The 22,994-nt window shown below is 46.2% G+C and overlaps 1 protein-coding gene across 15 annotated transcripts in view; it reads right to left on the minus strand.

Annotated features, from left to right (window-relative positions):
- cspg5a (chondroitin sulfate proteoglycan 5a) overlaps positions 1 to 19,514 on the minus strand; it is a 42,250-nt gene extending 22,736 nt beyond the window's left edge. For 5 of the 15 annotated variants that reach the window (XM_034611487.1, XM_034611480.1, XM_034611478.1 and 2 more), the window contains exons 1-2: positions 19,110 to 19,508; positions 2,283 to 3,261 (exon numbers count right to left, since the gene is read on the minus strand). In XM_034611487.1, coding sequence (XP_034467378.1) covers positions 2,283 to 3,261; positions 19,110 to 19,209 — 1,079 coding nt within the window. In that variant the 5' untranslated portion in view covers positions 19,210 to 19,508. Of the gene's footprint in view, positions 1 to 2,282; positions 3,262 to 19,109 lie in introns of all 15 variants that reach the window. The other 10 variants (XM_034611481.1, XM_034611476.1, XM_034611473.1 and 7 more) reach the window with 6 other exon arrangements.
- Positions 19,515 to 22,994: the final 3,480 nt, after the last annotated feature.

Raw genomic sequence — 22,994 nt, forward strand, 5'->3', positions numbered from 1 at the left:
TGTTTTCCTCTCGGTGCGAGTGTCACTTTATTTCAGTGATGATTATTATTCTGTTTCATTCTAATAAAGGTCATTTTTTTCCTTCAATGAGGCCCAAGGTCATTTTAACTCAGAGAGAAGTTGACTTTTACGGTGACTTTTAGAACAGCTCTGGTTCCAGAAGTACGTTTCTCATTCGTTCTGCCTTGTGTTCAAGCATCAGATCATTAAAACAGGAAGTCAAATCTATTCTTTCTTATTCTATTCTACATGTTTTGACTGTTACCTACGTCCTCAATGTGCGTTTGAGGCAGCGAGCGTCAGAGGCAGCTGCAGCATTGGACAGCACCAAGAAACTAAAGCGTTTTCTTAACACTGGAGCCTGTAAATCTTTTCCCCAAATTAAATTCATGAACCACAAAAACAAGTATAATACGTCTCCTTTAAATCTCTGTCCACGTTTGAAATGATGCATATGAAATCATTTTAGAATAAGCAACGATCATGAAGCAGTTGTCGATTTGTGACGTAGAGGAAGAGGTGGAAGGGAAGATGGGACCAGGCTGCAGCCCACAGAGAGGAGGAGCCAGAGATGTGCAGAACACATCTGGAGCGGAGGTCACGGGGTCACACAGCTGTAAACCTCTGGCTTTGTTATCGTGTAGCAGGTAAATCTGTGTTTCTGATATCTGTTGTTTCCCGTCACCCTGACAGAGCTGCAGTGTGTTCACAGTGTCACTCAGAGTCAGACTCTCCCCATCAGCTCCGGTCAGGAGGACCAACGCCACCGTGAATACATTTGCATGCTAAGCCGCGCAGCTGCTCGCTAATGGGAAGCGTCTCCTCACTGATTGGCTGCTTCATTCATCTTCATCATCATTATGAGGAAATGTATGTAAAATATCTGCCACTTAGAAACGAGAGATCTGCCTTTACGTGATTGATAACGGTAAAAAAAATCTCATCAATCACAGAGTTCCAGATGTTTCCCTTTTTTTCTGTTTGCAGCCATTTTCTCTGTCGGTGTGTTGAATTGTTTTCTACGGGTCTCGTCCTCGTGATGGATCTCCTCCAGCATGAAGACTGACCGTCACAACAAAATGGCGGCTGATGTCTTTTTTTGTTTTCACTCGAGCTGTGAAGCTGAAGCTGAGGTTTAACATCTATGTCGTCGTCCTATCATCCCTCTACACCTGATTATAATCTTGTTTTTCTTGAAAAATCACTTTTCATTTAATGGATTCACCAGAGTCTGTGGATTCTGCACAGATTTTACTTTCTTTTAAGATTCACACTGTCGGAATATGTGAAACCAAAAACTGTAGGATCAGAAGGTCGCTCAGTGGAGCTCAGATCAGTCCATCAAGATCCCTGAGTTATTCTCTCAGTAATTCCCGAACTCACAAGGTTAAAGAAAGAGATGAAAACTTCCTGGATCCATTAAATCTTAAATTTAATTGGTTCTTTCTCGGCTTATGTCCGATCCCTTCACCAAGTTTTGTGGAAATCCGCTCAGTAGTTTTTGCGTAATCAAACAAAACCAAAACAACCAGGAAACTCGGCCTTTATCCTTTTAAAAATCAATCGAATTTAGCTTTTTATTCAATAGTTATATTTTTAGTGGCTCTTTATGAACTCCATTTCCCATGAGCCCTTCTGTGTTGAGGAGTCAGAGTCGGTTCAGATGTATAAATAAAAGATAACAGCACAAACACGACCTTAAAGATGAATTTCAAAACCAGGTTACGATCTCCACATCATCTCTAATCCTGAACTCGCTGCTGTGACGACGATGATGTTGTTGTTTTTCCAACAACTCCGATGAAGCTGCTCACATCACAGATCAGGACGTTTTAATCCACAGTGTGAACGTTGACTTTGTGGCAACAGGAACTCGTATTGAGCCGAAACGACTCTTTGGCTCAGGCCATATTTTATATCTCATATCTCTTAATCCCTCTGACTTCTGACCTCCACCTAGATTCATCACCACGGCAACCAGAGTGGATTGAGTATTGAGGGAAATCATTACTGGGCTCAGCCCGGAGCTCAAACAGTAAATGGACGAGAGTCGTAGTGTTTACGGATAAGTTTGAAAATAATATCGATATGTAGTTCAGTGTGTACAAAATGCTTTAATGTGTTGTTGTTTCTGCTCGTATCTATGTTTACTTAATGACACTCATCTAAAGTTTCTCATATCTCAACCTGCAGATTCCTGGTCTGTGTGTTGCTGAGTGGTTTGATTTGTGTATTTGTGCATCATGATGTGTGAAGGACTTTGTGTTCATGGTGCGTCCTACCTGCAGAAGACTCCCACGCCCTCCTGCAGGTAACACTGTCCCCCGTTGAAGCAGTAGTTGGGCAGCATGTCGCAGGGGGAGCGGCAACTTCCGTTCACCGTCTGGTAGCCCGCGCGGCATCCGCCCAACCCGTCTGACCCGTCCACCGGCGAGGCTGCGGGAGGAGCGGCCCCGGGGACGTTCGGAGCCGGAGCTCCAGCACCGGGAAGCGTTGCCCCGGGGAGGAAGGAACTCGGGACACGGGGCCTGGGGCGAGACGGAGACCCGTCAGACAGTCGGAGGTCTTCATCGCTCTCGTAGGCATCAGTTGTGGTGCTGTAGGTGTACTCATCGGCGGTGGGGGACACGCCGTCCTCATAGGGCGTGAGGTAGTCGTAGCTGTCCGGCATCGCCCAGGAGGTTGGGTCCCCACCCTGGAGCTCATGGGCCAGTGATGAAGGAGAGGCCGGTGCCAGGTCCAGGCTGCGGCCGCGAGACGAAGGGTCGAAGAAGTCCACATGGAGGACGTCCGGGGTTGAGGGGTTGGTGACAGCGGGTGGGGGGGCAGTGGTGGTGAAGAGGCGGTCCAGGTCAAACACGGCTGTGTCCTTAGCGTGGATCCAAGGGGGGTCGGTGTGCGGCAGACGCTCCTCCTCCTCATCCTCCTCCTCACCCTCATCCGGTTTAAGTGGGTTGCTAGGCAACAGGTGCTCCGTCTCGGCCGAATCGGGGATGAGCGGAGGCGGTGCCGCCACACCGGCTTCCTCCACCGCAGGGACCACCGATTCACCGAACATGCCGCTGCTCTGCTCGTCCTCTTCGCCGGCGCGGGGGATACGGCCCGCCCGCTGGGTCACAGCGTCGGGACTGGCTGAGCTGCTCATCGCGGTTACCGTGGCGATGTTGTCATTGGCCTTGGCCGGTCCCTCCTCCTCGGTAAGAAGGGAGGTAACGTTGGCCGCGTTGTCCGGCTCGGTGACATTGGTCCCCACAACGTTTCCTGGAAACACAAACAAAAGATGTTAGATCAAATGTCAGATCTTAAATCTGTAAACCAGAGAAATGAGGTTGTTTATAATCGATCCAGGACCAACTGGACAGAAGAACCATCAATTACTTCTCTGCATCATGAAAGTTTAAACCACACAGGTATAATCTTTGCAAAGTTTTTTCCCCTGAAGCTTCATGAACCGTTTTTGACCCTGAGCACAGAAAAAAGACTTCATGAGTCTCAGAGCAAGAAGAAGAGAAGTGAGCGACGCAGGAAACTGGAGGAGGTGAAAATGGTGCCGCTCTGTAAACAGTTGGTATCGATTTGTTGAGGAAAAACTTTCAGCTCTTAAAAAGGTCTGTTAGTGGGGGAGGAGGGAAACGTCTGCAGTCGACAATCAGCTTGTTTGATTTGTAGCGTGAGAAATTATGGCTGCTGAGATTTCATCAACTGCAGATTAAGAGAGGAAAGGGAAGACTCTTGAAAATGTAAGAAATATTTTTAAAACACATGAGTATTGGAGCATTTTACACTGTAAATAATATATTTGTGGTGCCAAAGTCTAAATGCAGCAAAATGAGCAACTATCTTTTCATCAAGCAGGTAAAAGACAATCAATGCAAACAATATAAACTAAGACAACTGTCATCATCGATTCTGCTAACGACAGAAATCTGTTTGTCTGTACGTGTCTCACACATCTCGAGAAGCATCCGTCTCGTCGGCTTCAGGGCCCGAAGACGCTCAGTGTGGAAGTCGGTGCAATTCGGACACGAGCTACGACCAATATTAATAAACGTTGAATAAACAGCCGACCGGCGCTCTGGAGCTGCAGCTGCTGGGACTCGTCGATGTGAGTGATGATGTCGATCATCACAACCGAGCGTTCACAAAACAGCTGAGTCTCCAGTTCAGCGTCTGTGTAGTCGAGCTTTACTGGACTTTGGAGAAAACTGCAATCAGCAAACAGCCCATTACAAACAGGAAGGTTTATAATGGCTGGTAGACCAGGAACAAGCATTCAAGCAGTTAATAATAATTACAAAATTCAAATTATTCAGTGTTGAATGAAGGACACAGATCAGAAAACATGTTCTGGGCCTACAAACTGCAGAGAAATGTGGTTCTGTGGCTCCACACACAAACCACAGTGACATCAGTGACTGCAGGAACCATCACTATGAAAAATTTATCAACCAGGGGGTTGAAAATAAACTGGTCAGGGCTCAGCTCCAACAAAAACGTTTTAAACCCATCTGGAGTTAAAACTGTGACCTTCGCACCGAAGCAAGATTCCAACCACTTATCACAGATATTGGTAAAAGACCAGCAGGAGGAGATGAACTGTCGGATACAACATCTGCTGATGTTTATATTGAGACTATAAATTCAAACACACTCGTACAATCACCGACTTCACTCTTTCCCAAGACACGTTCCAGCCTCGGAATCACACGCCCGCGATGACATCACCACACTGACGTCTGTTCGCTTCGTGTGACGGACCGAGCGGGGGTCGAGGGGTCTGGCATCGAACCCACGGGGGTGAGACTAATTAAAAGGAGATGTGATCGGCCGCATGTTTATCCTCCAGCCGATGACTTCATCCGGGGGCAGCTCGTTGCAGAAAGCTGCTTTACGGCCGCTGCCCCTCCTGGATTAAAGGAATAATTCACTAATGTACTTGAATGGCAGGGAACTGGGATTAGGGATTATGTGGACGGAGAGGGGAGAGATTTGGGAGACACTTTTTTGGGGGGGGTCTCCTGCAAAGGAAGGGAGTGTGGGGGGGGGGGGGTTCTCTTGAGGAGACGCAGACAAGAAAACAAATCAGCAAATGTTAGAAAACTACAAATACAGTTTATCTTGAACCACATCCTTCCACCAACTTTCCAGGTAATCCCGGCATCGGGAAAAAGAAGTGACCACCGAGTGAACCCGTACCTACGTTCGCCGCGTCCGGCGGCCGAGAACACAAATTATAAAGGAAACCACCACCTCTTGAAGTTTAATTCCTCCGCTGATATCAAACCCCCAGTGATCCACCAATCAACCACCAAATGTCGAAAGTAACTGTAATCTGATTACTGACTTTTCAAATTGCAAGCCCTTACACTTACTTGTTACTGAAAAACATAACCCTGATGGTTATTCACTGCCCGACGCCGACTTTACACTGCAGCTAAACCTGAGTAAAGGGACTGAAGGTGAGATAAGAAGCAACAGGTTCGACTTTGAGTCTCTATCTGCTCCTAGTGAAGCTGTTTGTGGAGGTTCTGTGGTTTAAAGAGCTGAAAGAAACAAAAGAAGTTTGTGTTTATTCACCTGAATTAGTTAAAGTTGTACAGATTCTGCAGAAATCTGTGTTTGCAGAACTCAACCATTGTTTCAATCAAACATTGCAAATCTGCTTCTACTGCTTCTACTAACGTTATAAAGTTTTGAGCTGAGTCATTTTTTAATAATCTGAACCAGGGACTGAGATCCTGAGTCATTTCCTGGAAATGACGGCACCGATATCACAGTATTATTCATAACTCTGGGTTTAATAAGCTCTGGACTAAAAGGTGACACATTTATCTGGGGGGGAATAAAATCGTATCTACTAATCTTTAATAATAAAAGAGGAAATTATAATTAAATTAAGCAGTTGGTGATATTTCATCTACACTCGTATAAAGCAGCTCAGAACATATTTACGTGTCTCTGGACGTAAATAAAATTCATGTCCCAGTGATTTTGCAGTTCGGTTGCGACCGCGATCGGTGACGCTGATTAAAAGTGCTCGTGGTCGTGTAAAGAGCTTTGGTTAACAGCCTCCACCAAACGGCATATGTTGAAAATATGTGGAGTTAAGCTCTGATCTCGACCCTCTGGGGTTTTAATCTTCAAATGTCTCCAGGCTCCATTTGCACGACCAGCGGATCATTACGTGTTGTTATGACCTCCACCAAACTTTTATAAAGAAAACAGAAAAGAAACGCTCCCACCCTGTGACGCGAACAAGCAACAATCTCACAACCTAGCAACAGAGAAACCACAACATCTGAGTGAGACATATTTATCTTCATGATCTTTAAGTGGCTCAGAGATCAAATCAGTTTGAGTGATTATTATTTGAATTGTGTTTTTTTTACTTTTAACTGATTTCTCTTAACTCTGTGTCTGTGTTTTTCTAAGTGTCCCCGTACAGCATCTTCAACATCAGTGTCTGAACTGTTCCTTATAAATAAAACGTCCTTGTTTTCCCTAATGATGTGTTCACACCAGTTTTACACAAGTCTTACATTACTTGCACGAGTTTGGCGGCGGGATCTCTTTATGTTTACTCATTCAAACAACAAGAATAAACCAAACCCCTGGAATATTTGCCTGTTCTCCAGAAAAGAGGAGAGAGTGATTACTGGTGAAGTGAAGCCAGTAGTGACGTGTGTGTCCACAAGATCCGGTGACGCACACGACTCTGGGAACTTCAGCGTCTTCTGGATCGTTTCCAGCGCATCTATTCACGTCTTTGTCTTTGCGTTGATTTTGTACGTAATCACAGAAACGTGATGTTTGACTCAGCTCCTCTTTGGTTGTTTCTCCTCTTCTGCATTGAGACTCTGTATATTTTCCCCTCAGACTCTTTGACATTTCACACAGTTAAGAAATTCTTTCCTGCATAAACATGGATAAACAGATCATAAAACACATGTGTACACATACACATACAAGGTTTCATCTGCACCTCCCTGTCGTTGTCGGTCTTGATGTGTTCGACAAGTGGAAATCATCTGTTTATCGGACGCTTTGTTTTCTCTGTTGCTGCGGCAGCGAGTTGCATCTTTGAAGCCGGGGTCGTTCTGGGGCTAATCCTTTCAGCAGTCCCACAATCCACTGCTGTTTAACACATCAACGGGACAACCCCAGCGTAAAATGCCCAAAACCACACACACACACACACAAACACACACACACACAACAACACAGCCTCTACTATAACTACACAAAAGCATTTTGCTCACAAGGAAAGACCATAAATATCTGTAGATCTCTTCTGCGCAAATAAAAATAACCATATTCGTCTTTGTTTGCTTTTCTTGTCAGCCACACACACAAACATACACACACACACACACACACACACATACACACACACACACACACACACACACACACATGGTAGCAGCTCATTAGGTGGGTTCGGATGAAATCTTCTGAGAAAACCTTCAACACAAATGAATCCTCAACCTGCCGCTGCTGCAAAAACCCTGATGAGTGAAAAGCGTTGTGGAGAACAGACGGTTGCGGCGGCTGCACAACCTGACAGGATGACAGCGGATGATGAGGAGAGCTGGTAACGAGGGACGAGGGAGAAAATGACACATTGTGACAGGGAGAAGCTGCAGAAATGATCCGGGGAGGAAGAGGAGGATGTGACAGAAAGTGAGGGATGGAGAGAGGTGGTGAGAAGGAAAGAGCGAAAGTGACAAAGAGGGAGGAAAGACGCTGAGGTGGAAACTACACGACGCAGAAATAATCTACTCTCCACTCTGCTCAGTCCAGTCTCTACTTTCACTGGTCTCGAATCTCACTCTGCTGCAGCCGGCATCACTTCCTGGTTAGTGCACGCTCCCGTGTGCCATGTGACCATCTCGCTGTGAAACTCTGTGATCTGCAGACGTGTTAAGTCAGTGTCACATGAATAAACAAATCTGAGCCGAGCGCTCTGACTCATCGATGACTTTTATCCAGTTATCCAGCCAGCGGCCGGAGGCTTTATATTTTTTGGGGTTGTCCGTCCGTCCCATTCTCGTGGACGTGATGTCTCAAGAAAACCTCAAGGGAATGTCTTTAAAACTGGAACAAACATTCAGTCAAAGATGAACTGATTCGATGTCGGTGGTCAAAGGTCACCGTGGCCTCACGCTGCTTTGCCTCAACATGTCGTCATCCGTGTGGAAAACCCGACTCTGTGATCATAACAGCGTCCGACAGTCCAGCTGCTGCCGTGTTTCAGTTCATGATGCAACATGAGTTTGTTTTATCGCTGCTGAGTTTAATCCTGTGCTGATGAAAGAATCTCCATAAAGTTAACTTTAATATGCAGGTTTTTTCAACAGTGCAGTAAAAGCTTCTCCATGTTTGTAAAAACCAAGATGAGACGTTCTTCTCTCACAGGTGGAAGCTCAACTTCGTCATCCAGAAATAACTGGAACTTTTAGTCCCAGCACTGAAAGCTTCCTGCAGATGCAATGATGAAGTTGATTTGTTTAAAGGGACGAGTAACAGTGTGTTTTCAAAGTGAGGGGACAGATTTTACGAGTTGTTATAGAGATCCACCAGCTGACATAAAATGCTGGAGTAATAAACCAATCAGGCGTCTTCCGCGCTGCAAGCCCCACCCCCAAAAGGCTCAATGGGTAAAAAGATTTCTGGTTTCTGCAAAAGTTCCTGTAGAACGTTCCTGTTGTGGAAAACAGGCTTTAATATATAATGTAATAATATAATATGGGTTCACTTACTGCTGCTGTGTATTTATATCCACCTCAAATATGATACTTCAGTTATAAAGTTTATTAGCCTCAGTTTACTGACAACACAAGACGAGGCCTGGACTCTACCACTGAGTCATTGTTGGCCAAACCCTGGATGGCCGGGGGTGTAGCCCGGGTGGAACACGAACAGCACCACTGCTGAGGGTGAGTCACCTGTCAATCAAGGAAAAAAACCCTCAAACATTTCAACCTCTTCACCAGAAAAATGTCAAATTACATGAAATTCCGAACATTGGGACTTTTTTCCTGGGAAACAACGACTCAGTCGCTTCGACACAGAGAGTTTTCATCTTGTGTCTGAAACTCCGTCATGTTTCCTGTTAAGTGGAAACACATGGGACACGTTAGCTAACATGGGATCATCATGAGGTCATTTTCAGCCGTGACAGCAGCTCCACACAGTGTTGTTAGCTCATTCCACCATTTTGGCTCAGACGATTAACTGTAAACAAAGATGGAGCCAGAGTCTGTTCGGTAGCTATCGGGGGGTGGGGGGGGGGGGGGGGGGGGGGGGTGGGGGGGTGGAGCCACAGTATCAAGATCCACAGGTTCGACCAATCCTGAGTCAATCTCAGCTGTCAATCATGATGTTTGGTACAGATCGGGCTCCTTGCTGTGTTTCTCTCCTCTGTCTAAGTTTAATGTCCTATCAATTAAGACTAAATGCCCCAAAGATATCTCAAAGAAAGATGTTTTCCTTCTCATTGACCTGATGTTTCTTCTGAAACTGAATCTCAGGCCGTATAAGGAAACCTCCGTGGTGTCATCATGCCGGTGTCCTCACCGCGCAGATCTCTGCACTGAGCTGCAATTAAGTGGAGCTGTCTCTCTCTCGCCGCCTCGTTAGCCTAATTGGATTAACGAGGGAGAACCTTTTGACGGACAGCTGGTTCAGCAGCAGCGTGGCGACTCAGGAAGGAACAAGCTCCGCCTCACACGACACACAACAGCTTTGTTTTCTCGTGGCTCTGATACAGGAAGATATACAGAGAGAAGAGATGAGCGCCTGTCAATTGTAGTTTGACTGGTTATAGCAAATTATCACAGGTGCTACGAGTAAAACATAAAAGCAGAATCTGAGAGATGAAGGAAATTCAAAGTTCAGCTGCAGTTCATAATGTTCTGATTCAACACATGAGAGATTTTAATGAGCCAGTAAGTGAAGCACCGAGTCATGATTCCCTGTCATCGGAAAATCCATTTCCCTTTTGAATTTGTTAAAAACAAATAATGTTTTCTTTCACTCATTGTGTCGAACAGTGAGGCTTTTAAAATGAATTCAAGGTCCTGCGGTTCATTAATCTCATTCATCAGATAATTAATAAACGACGTGATTTGGAGGGAGATGACTGCTGGTGATGGAAAGATCAGAGGGATCAGGGAAAGTATGAAAAGGTTCGGAACAAGCAGAGGTGTCGTGCAGCTGGAACGCACCAGAACAAAACTCCACTTATAAACCGGTTAAAGTTCATAAACTCACACGAAACTTTAAAGAGGGTTTGGGTATAAACTTGGAATGAGGTAGTTGATTATTGGTGCTTGATCTGAATCAACAGCGTCTTGTACCCGGTTACAGAGACAGGGTCAGGGGGCGGTCGAGTCCGGACGGGTCGGTTCAGGGCTCCAGACTCAGACTGGGTCCAGGACCAGAATGAGACAAACCAACAGAAGAAAGGAGTCGTTGTTTGTTTCCTCCCAAATTAGATGAGATAATCAATCCGTGTTACATAAGGAGACTCCTGTTTATCTTTCCTTGTGTGTGTGTGTGTGTGTGTGTGTGTGTGTGTGTGTGTGTGTGTGTGTGTGCGTCTCAGACTGATTGTTTGGGGGCGACGGTGCCTCAAGGCCAAGTGCTGTTCGCCTGTGTTGGCGAGCCGCCGACCCTCCGGCTTCGCCTTTTGTTAAACCCAGATCAGTTTGGAGAGGGGCAGCCACCAAACCACCCACAGACCCGGGGCGCTCTGATTGGCTGTGACAGACTGTAAAGAGTAACCTGATTGGTTCTGACAGCTTGGGCCCGACGGCCAGTTGGGTGACCCAGACATGAGGGAGAAGGGGAAAGGTTGGACGCTGGCTGGCAAACAAACAAAAGCTTACGGGCTCCCGTTGGAACAATATGTTCAATCTTGTTCAGAGGGGAAATCTCCGTGATCGTGTTTTAATATGTTTCACTGATTACATATTTCATTTAGGACACTGGGCATTTACATCCTGTCTGAATGAAGGGTTTGTTCAAAAACACACAAAATAGACCAGACTGATTGATGACTTCACAAGGGAGTGAAGGATTTCACATCTGATGATTCGTTAAGGAGGAGACACAGAGAAATGAGGGAACCTGAACCATTTTAAATGTCACAAGCACAAATTCAGTTGAGCTCATATCTTAAGAAACAACATTTAAAGTCACTGGATCCAGTGTTTTTCATTTGTCTGTTTTTATTCTTCAGGATCCATCAAAGATTCTCTGAGAAATCAAGGAAAAGGTTGAAAAGTGTCTTTCCTGGATCCGCCCCCTGATCCTGACGATGTAATAATTTTATGCTTTTACTTATTCATCTGAGTGTTAACGCCCTAAAAGCAACTGTAGTGCGGCAGGTGTGTGTTTCCTGATTGTGTGCGGACATTTAACACACACCAGGCAGAATTTTAATTAATGGTTGTGAAAATGGCGGCACCGAGCGAAAACCACAGATTAGAGCTGAAGCCGAGAGACAGAGAGACTCTTTAACTCACTCTCATTGATTTCAACCTCAAATACCTGAACCTCGAGAGAAACACACGCACACACGCACACGCACACGCACACGCACACGCGCACACGCACGCACACGCACACACACACACACACGCACACAGTAATGAATTAAACATGAGGCTTTTTCACTCAATGCTGCTCATTAACATCAATATAAAGAGGAACTGCTCAGGTCCTCTATCGATTTTCCATCAGCTGCTCTCGCTCTCTCCTTCCTTCACGCGTCTATTTTCTTCTTCCTCCATCTTCTCACCTCCTCTTCATCTCCCAAATCATATTTCTTGTAAATCTCTTTTTTTTTCCCCCGTCCCTCTCCTCTCTTTTTCCGTCTGGCTCTTATTTATTTATTTATTTTTTGCCTCCTTCCATCACATGAATCCTGTCATTTGCGACTCCACAGGTGGCGGCGGATGGAGGAAGGATGTGTTGCCGTGGAAACGCTCTCAGCCTCGGCTCGAGCTGCCGCGGCGCCGCAAAGCCGACAAGATCTGCAGCCGCACGTAGACACACACACCTAATAATGATGTGTTTATCTTTGGAGATCTGTGGTTTTGTGAGATTTGAAAATGTGCCACTGTGCTATTTCTATTGGTGTGTGTGTGTGTGTTAGTGTGTGTGTGTCCAAACTTGTGTGTGTAGACATGTGCATGCATGCATGTGTGTGAGGTCATGAATATAACATGACAACTTATATGCACAAGCTTTTTCCTGGCCACTTTACACTGTGACGTTAAAGTGGCCAGTCAGTCAAATTGAAATTGGCAGGTGTGTTTGTGTGTGTGTGTGTGTGTGTGTGTGTGTGTGTGTGTGTGTGTGTGTGTGTGTGTGTGTGTGTGTGTGTGTGTGTGTGTGTGTGTGTGTGTGTGTGTGTTGAGTGCCTGCTCGATAAGTGTGTGTGCATCCAGTTACAGAGTTTCTCTCCTTCCTTGTGACCTGATTTTGAACGTTAATTTCTCATGCGTTTATCATCCATGTTGTGTTTGTGACTTGACTTTGTCTTTATGACAAAAAACTATAATTATTTAGTGTATATACAATCATTAAATCAATTCACATTTGAGAAGCTTGAACCAGAATCATGTTTTTTTTGTCATTTTGATTTAAAAAAGGTTGAATTTTGTCTCTGAATCGTTTTGACTCTTATTCTCTTTTTTCTTTTTCCTTCCCAAGATGAAGCGTGAAGCAGAACGAGAGAAAACAGCGACACACAAAGCAAATGAATCCTTTTCTAATCATCTGTCTCCCTGCTGAACACACTGTGTGGTCTCGACAGGTGTGTGTCCCTGTGTGTCCCTGTGTGTGTGTGTGTGTTTGTGTTGTGATGGGTGCACTTGAATGTTAATGTGACAGTCTGCAGCAGAACAGGGAGGAATGAGGAGCGTGCACGGTCGCACGGAGAGGAGAGGGGAAGCTCCCGCACGAACATGAACCCAGTGACTCGCTTCGGGAAGGACACACTGACACACAGTCTAGCACCTACGTTACACAAACAGACACACACACACACAGGGATGGAGGGCAAACGCACTGCAGCGCACATTAAGACAGAAACAGGTGCGAGCCTGCACAAACCAAAAGATATGCTCCTGTTACATCTTCCATTTTCCACTTCTTACTCAAACACACACACACTAACACACAAACACACAAACACACAAACACCTCCAACATGAACACACAAACATGTAAATCTCTGTTCAAGGGCACCCAGAGTTTGAGAACAACGCCAACTCAGCACCGCTACCAAAGAAGCTCACGCACTGTTTCCTAATTGTTTCGTCTTTGGGCCGGAAGGACGGGAGCAGCCTGTCACCGTCTCGCTGCTCGTGACCTTCTCCACCTGCTGTGGGAACATCTGCCGGACGACCTCAACGCGCCAAATCACTGTCACACCTGCGCCACACTGACAAACACCTGGACGCTGGCGAGGACGGAGACATGGAGGAGACACACCTGGCACAGACGGACAACTGTCTTAGCTCAGCTCAAAAGTGTGAAAAACCAATTTAAACTGCATAATTTCCCCCGCAACAGATTATACGTTTCTCATTTTACGCCCATTTCACAAACTTCAAGGAACAGAGGACGTCAAACCGCAGTGAAGCACCGGATGTGCAGCACAGAGAGAAGCCGGCAGCCGGTCGGGTCGAGCCCGTGTCCACCTACGGATGCTAATGTGGGCAGATCCAGATGGGAGGATGAAACCAATGAGATTAGGATCACTTAGTGTCCTGACAGCCAGATTTATGTGGAGGAGACACCACCGCTGATCCCGGTTTAGTGCTGTGAGAAAAAAAGTTGATGTCCTCAGGGGAAAAAAACCCTCAAACTACTAAAGCAGAGGCTGCAATTTAAGATTATTATCATTATCAATATGTCAAAATTAAGGATAATGTCTCAGCATGTTTCTCCATATTCCATTTAGCTGCTTCACTGTCGTCACCTGTACTCTGACACGAGAACAGAGCCACTGTTATCAGTGTGTTCGACAAAGTGACACATCACATCGCACAATAACAACTATACTGGTTCCAGATTGAACACCACTGCAGTCGCTCCTCCCCCCCCCCCCCCCCCCCCCCCCCGCTCCTCTGACACAATCGTACGTTACTGATAATTGCTGCGCTAACGAGGCCCTTAACGGCTTCAGCAGTCTGACATGTGTGGAGTCGCAGTAATTTGACGACGCTGCTGATTCCTCTTCCTCGTCCACCGCTCTTCACAAGCATCAAACACCGAACACACACACTGAAGACGCTGCTGATGCTGTGTTCACACCTGAGGGTCTGAACCAGGATTCACGTGTTTGTTCCATAGTTTCATTTGATCTGGTTCGTTTTGGTTTCACATTGTAATTTAGGGACTAAAGAATTTTGTCAGACATATGTGTGTCCTGTCATCATCTACATCTACATCTGTCATCTACCTCCAGAACACCTCTTCTGGTCGAACTTACTTTTGGTGCGTTGGTCTGGAACCTTTCACACCTGATGTTTAGGTCCAGGTGTGAAAGTGCTTGAAAATAACAAATCATCGAATCTTTCTCTGCTTTCTGATGCAACATTAAAAAAGAACTATAACACAGTTCTTTGAGTAACATGCACGTGTGGATGTCTCCTTTCTCTAGATCCCTCTGAACAGAAACACTCTGAAGACTTTAACGATGCTACAGTTTCCCAGACGAGACCCTGATGTTTGCACATTACACCACATCTGGAAACCGGAGAGCAGATGAAATCCTCCTGCAGACGTGACCAAGACACAAGCGATGACACCATCTGCAGATTACAGCTCGTAATGATGAACTACGCCCATCGCCGCTGGCTTTTGGACAAACACACAAACACACAAACACACACGCACACACTTTCACACACTGTCAGCGGGCGCCGAGCCAACCGACTCTGCGAGAAACATCCGCGTGTGCCAAAATCCAACCAACATTTTTGAGCCTTAATGAAATTCAGAGCCCGAACACATTATGGCGGCAACATGAACACACTGTTCTGCCAGCCGGTGTCGATGGATGTGTGTGGTTTCCATGGAGACGGGGGGAAAGGAGGAAGATGAGAGAGAGAGGAGAGGAGAACGAGTGCAAAGCCATTGTTCAGGCCATTTTATAATTTTTTTGGGAGGGGGGGGGGTGTGTGTTTTAATCTTTTGTACGCTACGATAAAAAAAAAAAAGGAAAAAGGTGGGATTGGGTTAGTGGAGTCATGGAGGGAAGGATTTGGTTTGAAGATTGACCCACTGCACATCAAAGATAATCTGTCAGCTCACATATGTGTCAGCAGGCCAGAGGAGAGACGGAGGGAGGAGGAGGAGAGGAGGAGAGGAGGAGAGGAGAGGAGGAGGAGAGGAGAGGAGGAGGAGAGGAGGAGATGAGAGGAGGAGAGGAGGAGAGGAGGAGAGGAGAGGAGGAGAGGAGGAGAGGAGGAGAGGAGAGGAGGAGAGGAGGAGAGGAGGAGAGGAGAGGAGGAGAGGAGGAGAGAGGCTCTGTCAGAGAAACAGAAAACCATCACTCCATCAATCACCGAGTTCACTTAAAGCCCTGCGTCCTATTATCCGTGTTAAACACGCGGGATTGCAAATGGCCACCGGAGAGAACGCGGTTTGACTGACGGCGTTCCGGTCGTCTGTCGTCACTTCAGGGGCAGTTGGCTTCGGTCGTCTGAGCATCGCACACAGATGTGGGGCAAGCTGCCGCCTCCACACTTCACCGGTGGAGCGAGGAAATGTGTGTGTGTGTGTGCATGTGCGTGTGTGTGTGTGTGTGTGTGTGTGTGTGTGTGTGTGTGTGTGTGTGTGCGTGTGTGTGTAGGAGGAGGATTAGCCCGAGGTTGTTCTTTAGGGTCTGCACCAGATCTGCCCCTTTTTGTTGAGTTGCCACCTGAGTTGGAGCTGACGTGAACTCTGCAGCGTCGCTGAGCAGAAACAAAGGGACGTTACGAAAGCTTATTAGATCTAAAATTAGACTTTGAGACGATCATATTGTATTATATGATTTGAATATCCCACAGGAACCCTTTCACACATCAAGACCTCGTCTACACTACGGCAGATAGTTTTTGAACGGATATCTTCCACACAACCTTCCATCCATCTCATCGTCTTCCGCTTATCAAGGCTCGTGTCACAGAGGCAGCAGCCGAGTGGCACATCCCAGACACCCCCCTCCTGCATCTTGAGATGTTCCCAGGCCAGATGGGATATTTAGTTCTGGGTCTGCCCTGGGGTCTCCCACCCAGCTGGCCGTGCCCAGTAAACCTCTGAGAGAAGGTGCCCAGGATGCATCTCTCAGTCTGAGTCCAGCCGCCCGGTGGAGAGAACTCATTCTGGACGCTTGTGTTCGACTTCGGTTCAGATGAGAACACAAAAACAACCACAAACGCTCAAACAAGCACAAAAGACCTGAAAGTAACAAACTTGTAATTACACGTGTGGAGGTGGAGACCAACACAGGGGGGGGTGTAAAATGACCCTTTTAAATGTAAGTCGTGCTTGTGGCTCCAAAGATGTAAGTGAAATATCTCACCACGGATTTGTTTTAAAATGTGGTTCAGATATTCACGTTTCCCTCAGATTAGGTCCAATAAAACCTTATTTTCTTAAAATAAGTGAATGTAATCTGGAATAATCTTCTTTCTGGTGCATCCTTTGCATCTTATTTGAAAATACAACGTCAAATATAATTTTTTTAAAGCTGATTTGTAGCTGAAACAGTTAAACAAAGATCTCACTGAAGGATTTTTTCTCTGGATGATGTCTGGATTTCTTTAAGTGCATGAAGTGAACCTCATTTCACAAGCACTCGTCCAGCTGAGGTGCCAGCTGGTGCTTTCCTGCAGAGCTCTGCAGAGGAGAAATGTGCTTTGCTCAAGGGTGTTTCCTTAGATAACATTACCCAGGCGATTGAACCCTTCACTCTGGTCAACCACAAGGCCAATGTTCCCAAACTCATATCGTTAATGTATATTCAGTGTCCCTAAGTTCCTGAAACACGTCTTTAATAATACCTTCGTATCATTGTGACATCACCATGTAGCACATCTGCATGATGCACACCTGGCAGCTGGACTGACACGCCCCCTAACAACGGCAGGTAAAGCGAGAGCGGAGGCAGACATTTCCTTCAAGCGCTGGAAGCGTTGGACCAATCACAAGAGAGCGGACTGGGTGGCCAATCAGAGCAGACTGGGCTTTATCAGGGGGGGGGGGGGGGGGGGGGGGGAGCTTAAAGAGACAGGAGCTAAAACCAAGTGTTTGAGACAGAGGCTGAAAGGAGGAGCTGCAGCAACGGACAGGATGAGGACAGTGATCTGAACATTAGAGATATCACTACTTAAAATGATCAACCTCAATATGTCTCCTTTAATATTTCTGAAAATGCATTTTGGTTTCAGCTCAATAAACATGAAGATATGTGGGCTTGTAATTGAGCTTCAGGATTTTTTTCAATCTTCTAACGGAACCCGCTGAGCTGTTTCCACCTTGCTGCTCGTGCACAGCTCAGAAAACCACCAGCTTCATATTTAACATCTAGACAGTGTGGGTTTGATTTTCTCTTTTAAATCTCAAAAAAGATAAATGGCAGAGAATTTCCCCAAAATCTGTACAGAGCTAAAAACTGTTATTCCACATAATTATCTCATATTCTGCACAGACCTTTGATACTATCACACATCCCTACATGAAGGAACAGAGGGGGAACTAATGCAGCTGCCATTTAAAATAATAAAACACCATTTAATTTCAGGGGGACAGGAGAAACTGACAAGATCTAATTTGACCAGAGTGATACAAAAAATCAGATTCTGGACATTTCTCTTTAATGTTCCATTTGTGTCCATCTTCCAAATGAAACACACAATAAAAACCTCATCTCTTCCCTCAGCTTCCACAGAGCGATGCAGAAGAATCATCCAGATTATATTAGATTATAACGCCAGACTGATTTCCTCCAGTGTGCGGCCGCTGCATTATTAATCTGACAGTAATGTAGTCCGCCATGCGCAATGAATCTCAAGACAAAGAGCCACAGAGAGAAAGAGGACGAGCGAGAGAGAGAGAGAGAGAGGGGCTCCGTGTCTTTATTTAATGTTTACTCGTGTGTGTGTGTTTTCTCTTTCCTCTGTATCAGAATGTGTGTTCACATCCCTTCATGAATTATTCACCGGGTCCCTCAGCTCTAATCCGGCCTTTGTGTGGCTGCATGTGGAGCCAGTGCCTCCAGGGACCCGCTGTCCAGCACCGGCTGACGGACACTGTCACCAAATCTCATTTCTGCTGTAACATCTCCACAGAGTCTCATCGCTTTGCTGCTGCTGGGAGTTTAAATGGTGGTTGTGGGTTTATTTTATTTTTTTAACCCTCAAATGCTTCTGTGTGCAAAACTGAGCTTCGAGGAGACGGTTGCATTCATGCATATTCATATCTGTGGATATCCCTGTGATATGCATGTAATAATTCATCTTTTACAATGAGCAGGTTTGCAATATTTTTAATTAATGTCCTCATATCAGGGTTTTTATTGGCTCCTGACCCCATTGTTACCTCCTCTGTGTGATATTCACAGGGATTTAATTGTCTACTTGTGTTTTTTAACCATGACCTAATTTAGGTGCCATTCCCCCCCCCCCCCCCCCCCCCCCCCCCCCCCCATGTAAATCATCTCTATCATATTCCTGCAGATACAGAAAGTAGCTGGAGACTGAATCTCTGGATTCATTGTGACATTTGTGGATCGAAATTCCTGCAGATCTTTGCTCTGGTGTCCATAAGAAAATGTCTTTTTTTATTTTTATGTATTTACCCCATTTTGATTTAGAATATGAAAGTGTTCAGACTCATGCACACACAGATGATTAATAGCAGTTCAGTGTTAAGTGCTTCCTAACCTACAATCCTCACTGACCTCCTTTCGGAGCAGCCCTGTGGGAGTGTGTATATCCACACGGGGGGGGGGGGCGCAATGCTGCTGCAGCAAAAACAAAAACACGATTTAACTATGAAATAAAGCATAGTTTTCTCTCGTGCACGGTTCAGGTGCAGCCTCTTACCGTGCACGGGCCCCGGGATCAAGTGCAGCGCCAGGACGCACGACAGCAGCGCGAGTCTCCAGCATCCCGAGCACGGGGAGCGCGCCTCCTTCCCCTGCATCCTCTCCGAGCAGCGACGAGAAAAGAGAGAGACGAGAAAAGAGAGAGAAACACAAAGTCCCGGTTCTGGCGGAGGCGGAGGTTGTAAAAAAAAAATGTTTTAAAAAAAGTAATCCGGTCCGGTGGCTCTGCGGGTTTCCGTGCGGGTCTAGACTCGAACCTCCCTGCGCTCCTCCTCCATAGCCGCTCGGTCTCAGCCGTCTCCTCGGGTCCGCTGCTGGTTCTCACGCACGCTGAGGGTGGTCACGGCTCCATCGCCACACAACAGCGAGGGTGGGGGGGGGGGTTGGTGGTGGTGGTGGTGGTGCAGGGGTGCGTTTTTATGGGGGGTGGGGGTGGGAGCAGACAGCACGGCTCGGCTCGGCACAGCTCGGCTCGGCTCGGTTCGGTTCGGCTCGGGAAGCACCGGGTGCTTTGGGCACTTTGTGGCTGAGAGGGACTCGGACGCACGGCGGAGTGCAGCGCGCACAGCAGCCTCCTCCTTCTCATCAGCTGCGGAGGAGGAGGAGGGGGAGGAAGGATTGTTCATGCCAACCACTCCTCCTCCCCCCATCCTCTTCATCTCCCCCCTCCCGCACTCATTTTCCCAAGACATCCCCTCCTCCTCCCCCCACCTCCTCCCCCTCCTCCTCCTCGTCCTCCCCCTCCTCCTCCTCTCTCCATCCTTGTCTCAAACTTTTCTGTCCTTTAAAGCCTCCCCCCCTTCTCCCTCTTGTCCAGACATTTCTCCTCCTCTTCCTCACTACTTCCTTTAGTTTCTTTTCCTGTCCCTCCTCTCTATCTCTCCACACTTCCCTTTCCTACGACTTCCTCCCTCCTCACTTCCTCAGACTTTTTATCCTCTTCCTCCCTTTTCTCCTTTTTCCTTCTCCTGCATTTTCCACAAGATGTTTTATTTCCCGATCCTGCTTCCAACACCCTCTTCATCCTCCTCTTTCCTAAAACTACTTCCATCTCTCTCCTCTTCCCTCTTTTCCAGAGACATCTCTCCTCCTCCTCTTCCTCTCTCTGTTCTTGTCTAAAACTTTTCCTACTTCTTTGTCCTTTAAATCCTCCCCTTTTCCCCTCCTCCCTTGTTTCCAGACATTTCTCCTCCTCTTCCTCACTACTTCCTTAAATTTTCCTTCTTTTCCTTTCCCAAACACAATCCCTCCTCCTCCTTTTCCTAAGACTTCGACGTCGTTCTGCATGTTCATCCCTCTATGTGTCTGCCTCCTCTTCCTCAAACTCTTCGTCCTCCACCCTCTCCTCCTCACAGTCCTTCATCTTCCGAGACAATTTATTTACAGAAAACTTTTTGCTGCTCACTCGTTTCTTTTCCTCCTGTTCTTCGCACATGTTCCAGTCTTTTCTTGAAATACTTTTGTCTTTAAACACAACCACTTCCACCCTCTTCCTCACCACCATCCTTTCACAGATATTCTCCTCCTCTTCCTCTTTATACTCCTTCCAAAACATTTGACTCTTTACCTCCAGCAAAAAACTTTGGTCCTCTCTCTCCATCTTTACTTTGCTTTCCGTAAAAACCCTCTACCTCTTCCCACCTCCCTCCTCCTCTCTCCAGCAGTTTTCATAAAACATTATTACTCTTCCATCTTGTTCTCCTCCCTCACTTCTCCCCCAACACCTTTTGTATCCTCTCTCCTTCTCCCATCTTCCCCTTCTTTCCTCGGTCTATATTCCAAGACTCCTTCCTTCTTCCCCCCCCCTCGGACTCAAACTTATTCCTCCGACATTTCCTGACACTTGTTGTCATCTCTTCCTCTCTTCCCCAAAACTTTGCCACTCTCCTCCTCCTCACCCCTCTCCCTCCCTCCCCCTCCCCCCCTCCCTCCGTCTCAAAGCTTTCTGTGTTTTTCTATTCATCTGAAAGTGTCGGATCTCAATAGGACTCTGGTCACTTCTCTCTTTTCTTTTAAACCTTAGGGAGATCGTTCCGTTTCGAAGGAGAACAACTTCCCGTCCTCTCTCAGTTTTGGACGATGAGACAGTTTAGATTATGTAAAAAAACAAAACAAAACCTGTGTTCGGTGTCTGATGTCATCAAAACAAGCAGCTTTGTTGAATGGTGTGACACAGAGAAGCCAACAAAAGGGAGGAGGAGGAAGGAGAGGAGGTATGGGGGGGGGGGGGGGGGGGGGGGTAAATGAGGGGAGACACACGGTGATGAATGCCCAAGGGCCCCGGGGGTAATGGCAGTGGTGGGGGTCGTGCACGGGCATTCTTCCACACACACACAAAAAGGATAAAGGAGGAAAGAGAGGCTGCAACAGGAGATGTGTTGTGTTGTGTTGTGTTGTGTTGTGTGTGTGTGCAGTCAGTTGTTTATGTGTACATGTGCACGTGGAAGCAGGCATGTTTAAAAAAGAGAAAAATCTGAATGTGTAGTGGAATAGAAAACGTGTTCAGTGTTCAGTGAGTTGTGAAAAGTGGGTCACGGACATTTCACCGGCTTCAATTTAAATGATGTAAAATATTGTGCCTTTTGTTTCGAGGACATGAGCCCCCCCCCCCCCCGAGAAGTCTCCGTCATGAAGGTTTGGAACTGATGTGTTGTTTATTTTTCATTTTCATTTCATTTCGTCTGGTTTTTAAACGTTGTGTTTCGTTGTGTGTTGACCTCAGGAAGTGGCAGCGAATGGGAAACAAAGAAAAAAACAACAAAACAACAAACATCATGAAATCTCTACTGTGGCTGATAGGATGATAAAACAGACAAAGCTAATCACACTCAGAACAGGATTTAACAAACTCACGAGACACGAAGCTGAATCTATGAGATTTGGTGCAGATTTCTTGAATAGACAGAAAATAAAGATGAACGACATGAAGAAGTGAAGCTAAAGTCTCCTGAAGTGTTAAAGAAGTGATAAGAAAAGATTTAATAAGTTACTTCTTGTGGAATCCTGCTGACAAACAAACACACAAACAAACAAACACACAAACAAACAAACAGAGCAGAGGTAATAACATAATAATAATAACAGCTTGAGCTCATTATTCTTTTGACACATTTCATAAATAACAATGAAGTGACACTGGTGGAGAAGCAATAAGTCACAGACTGTCTGTGTTGTTGACGACGACGGCTCCTGTTGTCGTCCCTGTTTGTTTAAACTTATTGGAGAAGAACTTTCATCACGTTTCCTTCTGTGTGAAAGACAGAGCAGCGTCTCATCATCTGTCCCCTCGGAGCTGCAGGACCAGGGAGGACCAGGGGACGGGGGTCTCTCCACGTTTTGGGGGTGAACACGAGGGATTAAATGTCCTTTTTTAATCCCTGTGTTGTTCAGCACTGTCCCCAATTTGATATGGAAATCATTTGGCCTGGACGGGGACAACAACAACAGCACGTGACGCTGAGCGGGACACGAGAGGCGTTAACCCCAAAATACTGGAGAACGCCAAACTGCATGAGGCTGAGTGTTGGTGTTAGTGTGTGTTAGTGTGTGTTAGTGTGTGTGTGTGTGTGTGTGTGTGCGTGTGTGTGTGTGACAACACGTCAAAGCTCAGTATCAACTCACATCTGACCCCAGCTGCGTCGCTGTGTGACGGATTATTGGACATTTATGTTCCAGAGAAGAATTCATGAATGAAATTAATCGGGCCATATGTAGGAGGCTGATATTTATGAGGTTTGGTGCAGTTTGGTTTAATTCGAGGCGACTGAGCTCTGTTTGCAGTGTTTTCTCATTTTTTCTATTTATGCTATTATCACCAAATCTCATCCAAAAGGTGTCGGTTTATGTTTCCAGCTGCAGAATAAATCCTCTCATCACCAGAGCA

This window comes from Hippoglossus hippoglossus, chromosome 16, assembly GCF_009819705.1.
Source record: "Hippoglossus hippoglossus isolate fHipHip1 chromosome 16, fHipHip1.pri, whole genome shotgun sequence".
Lineage (NCBI taxonomy): Eukaryota > Metazoa > Chordata > Actinopteri > Pleuronectiformes > Pleuronectidae > Hippoglossus > Hippoglossus hippoglossus.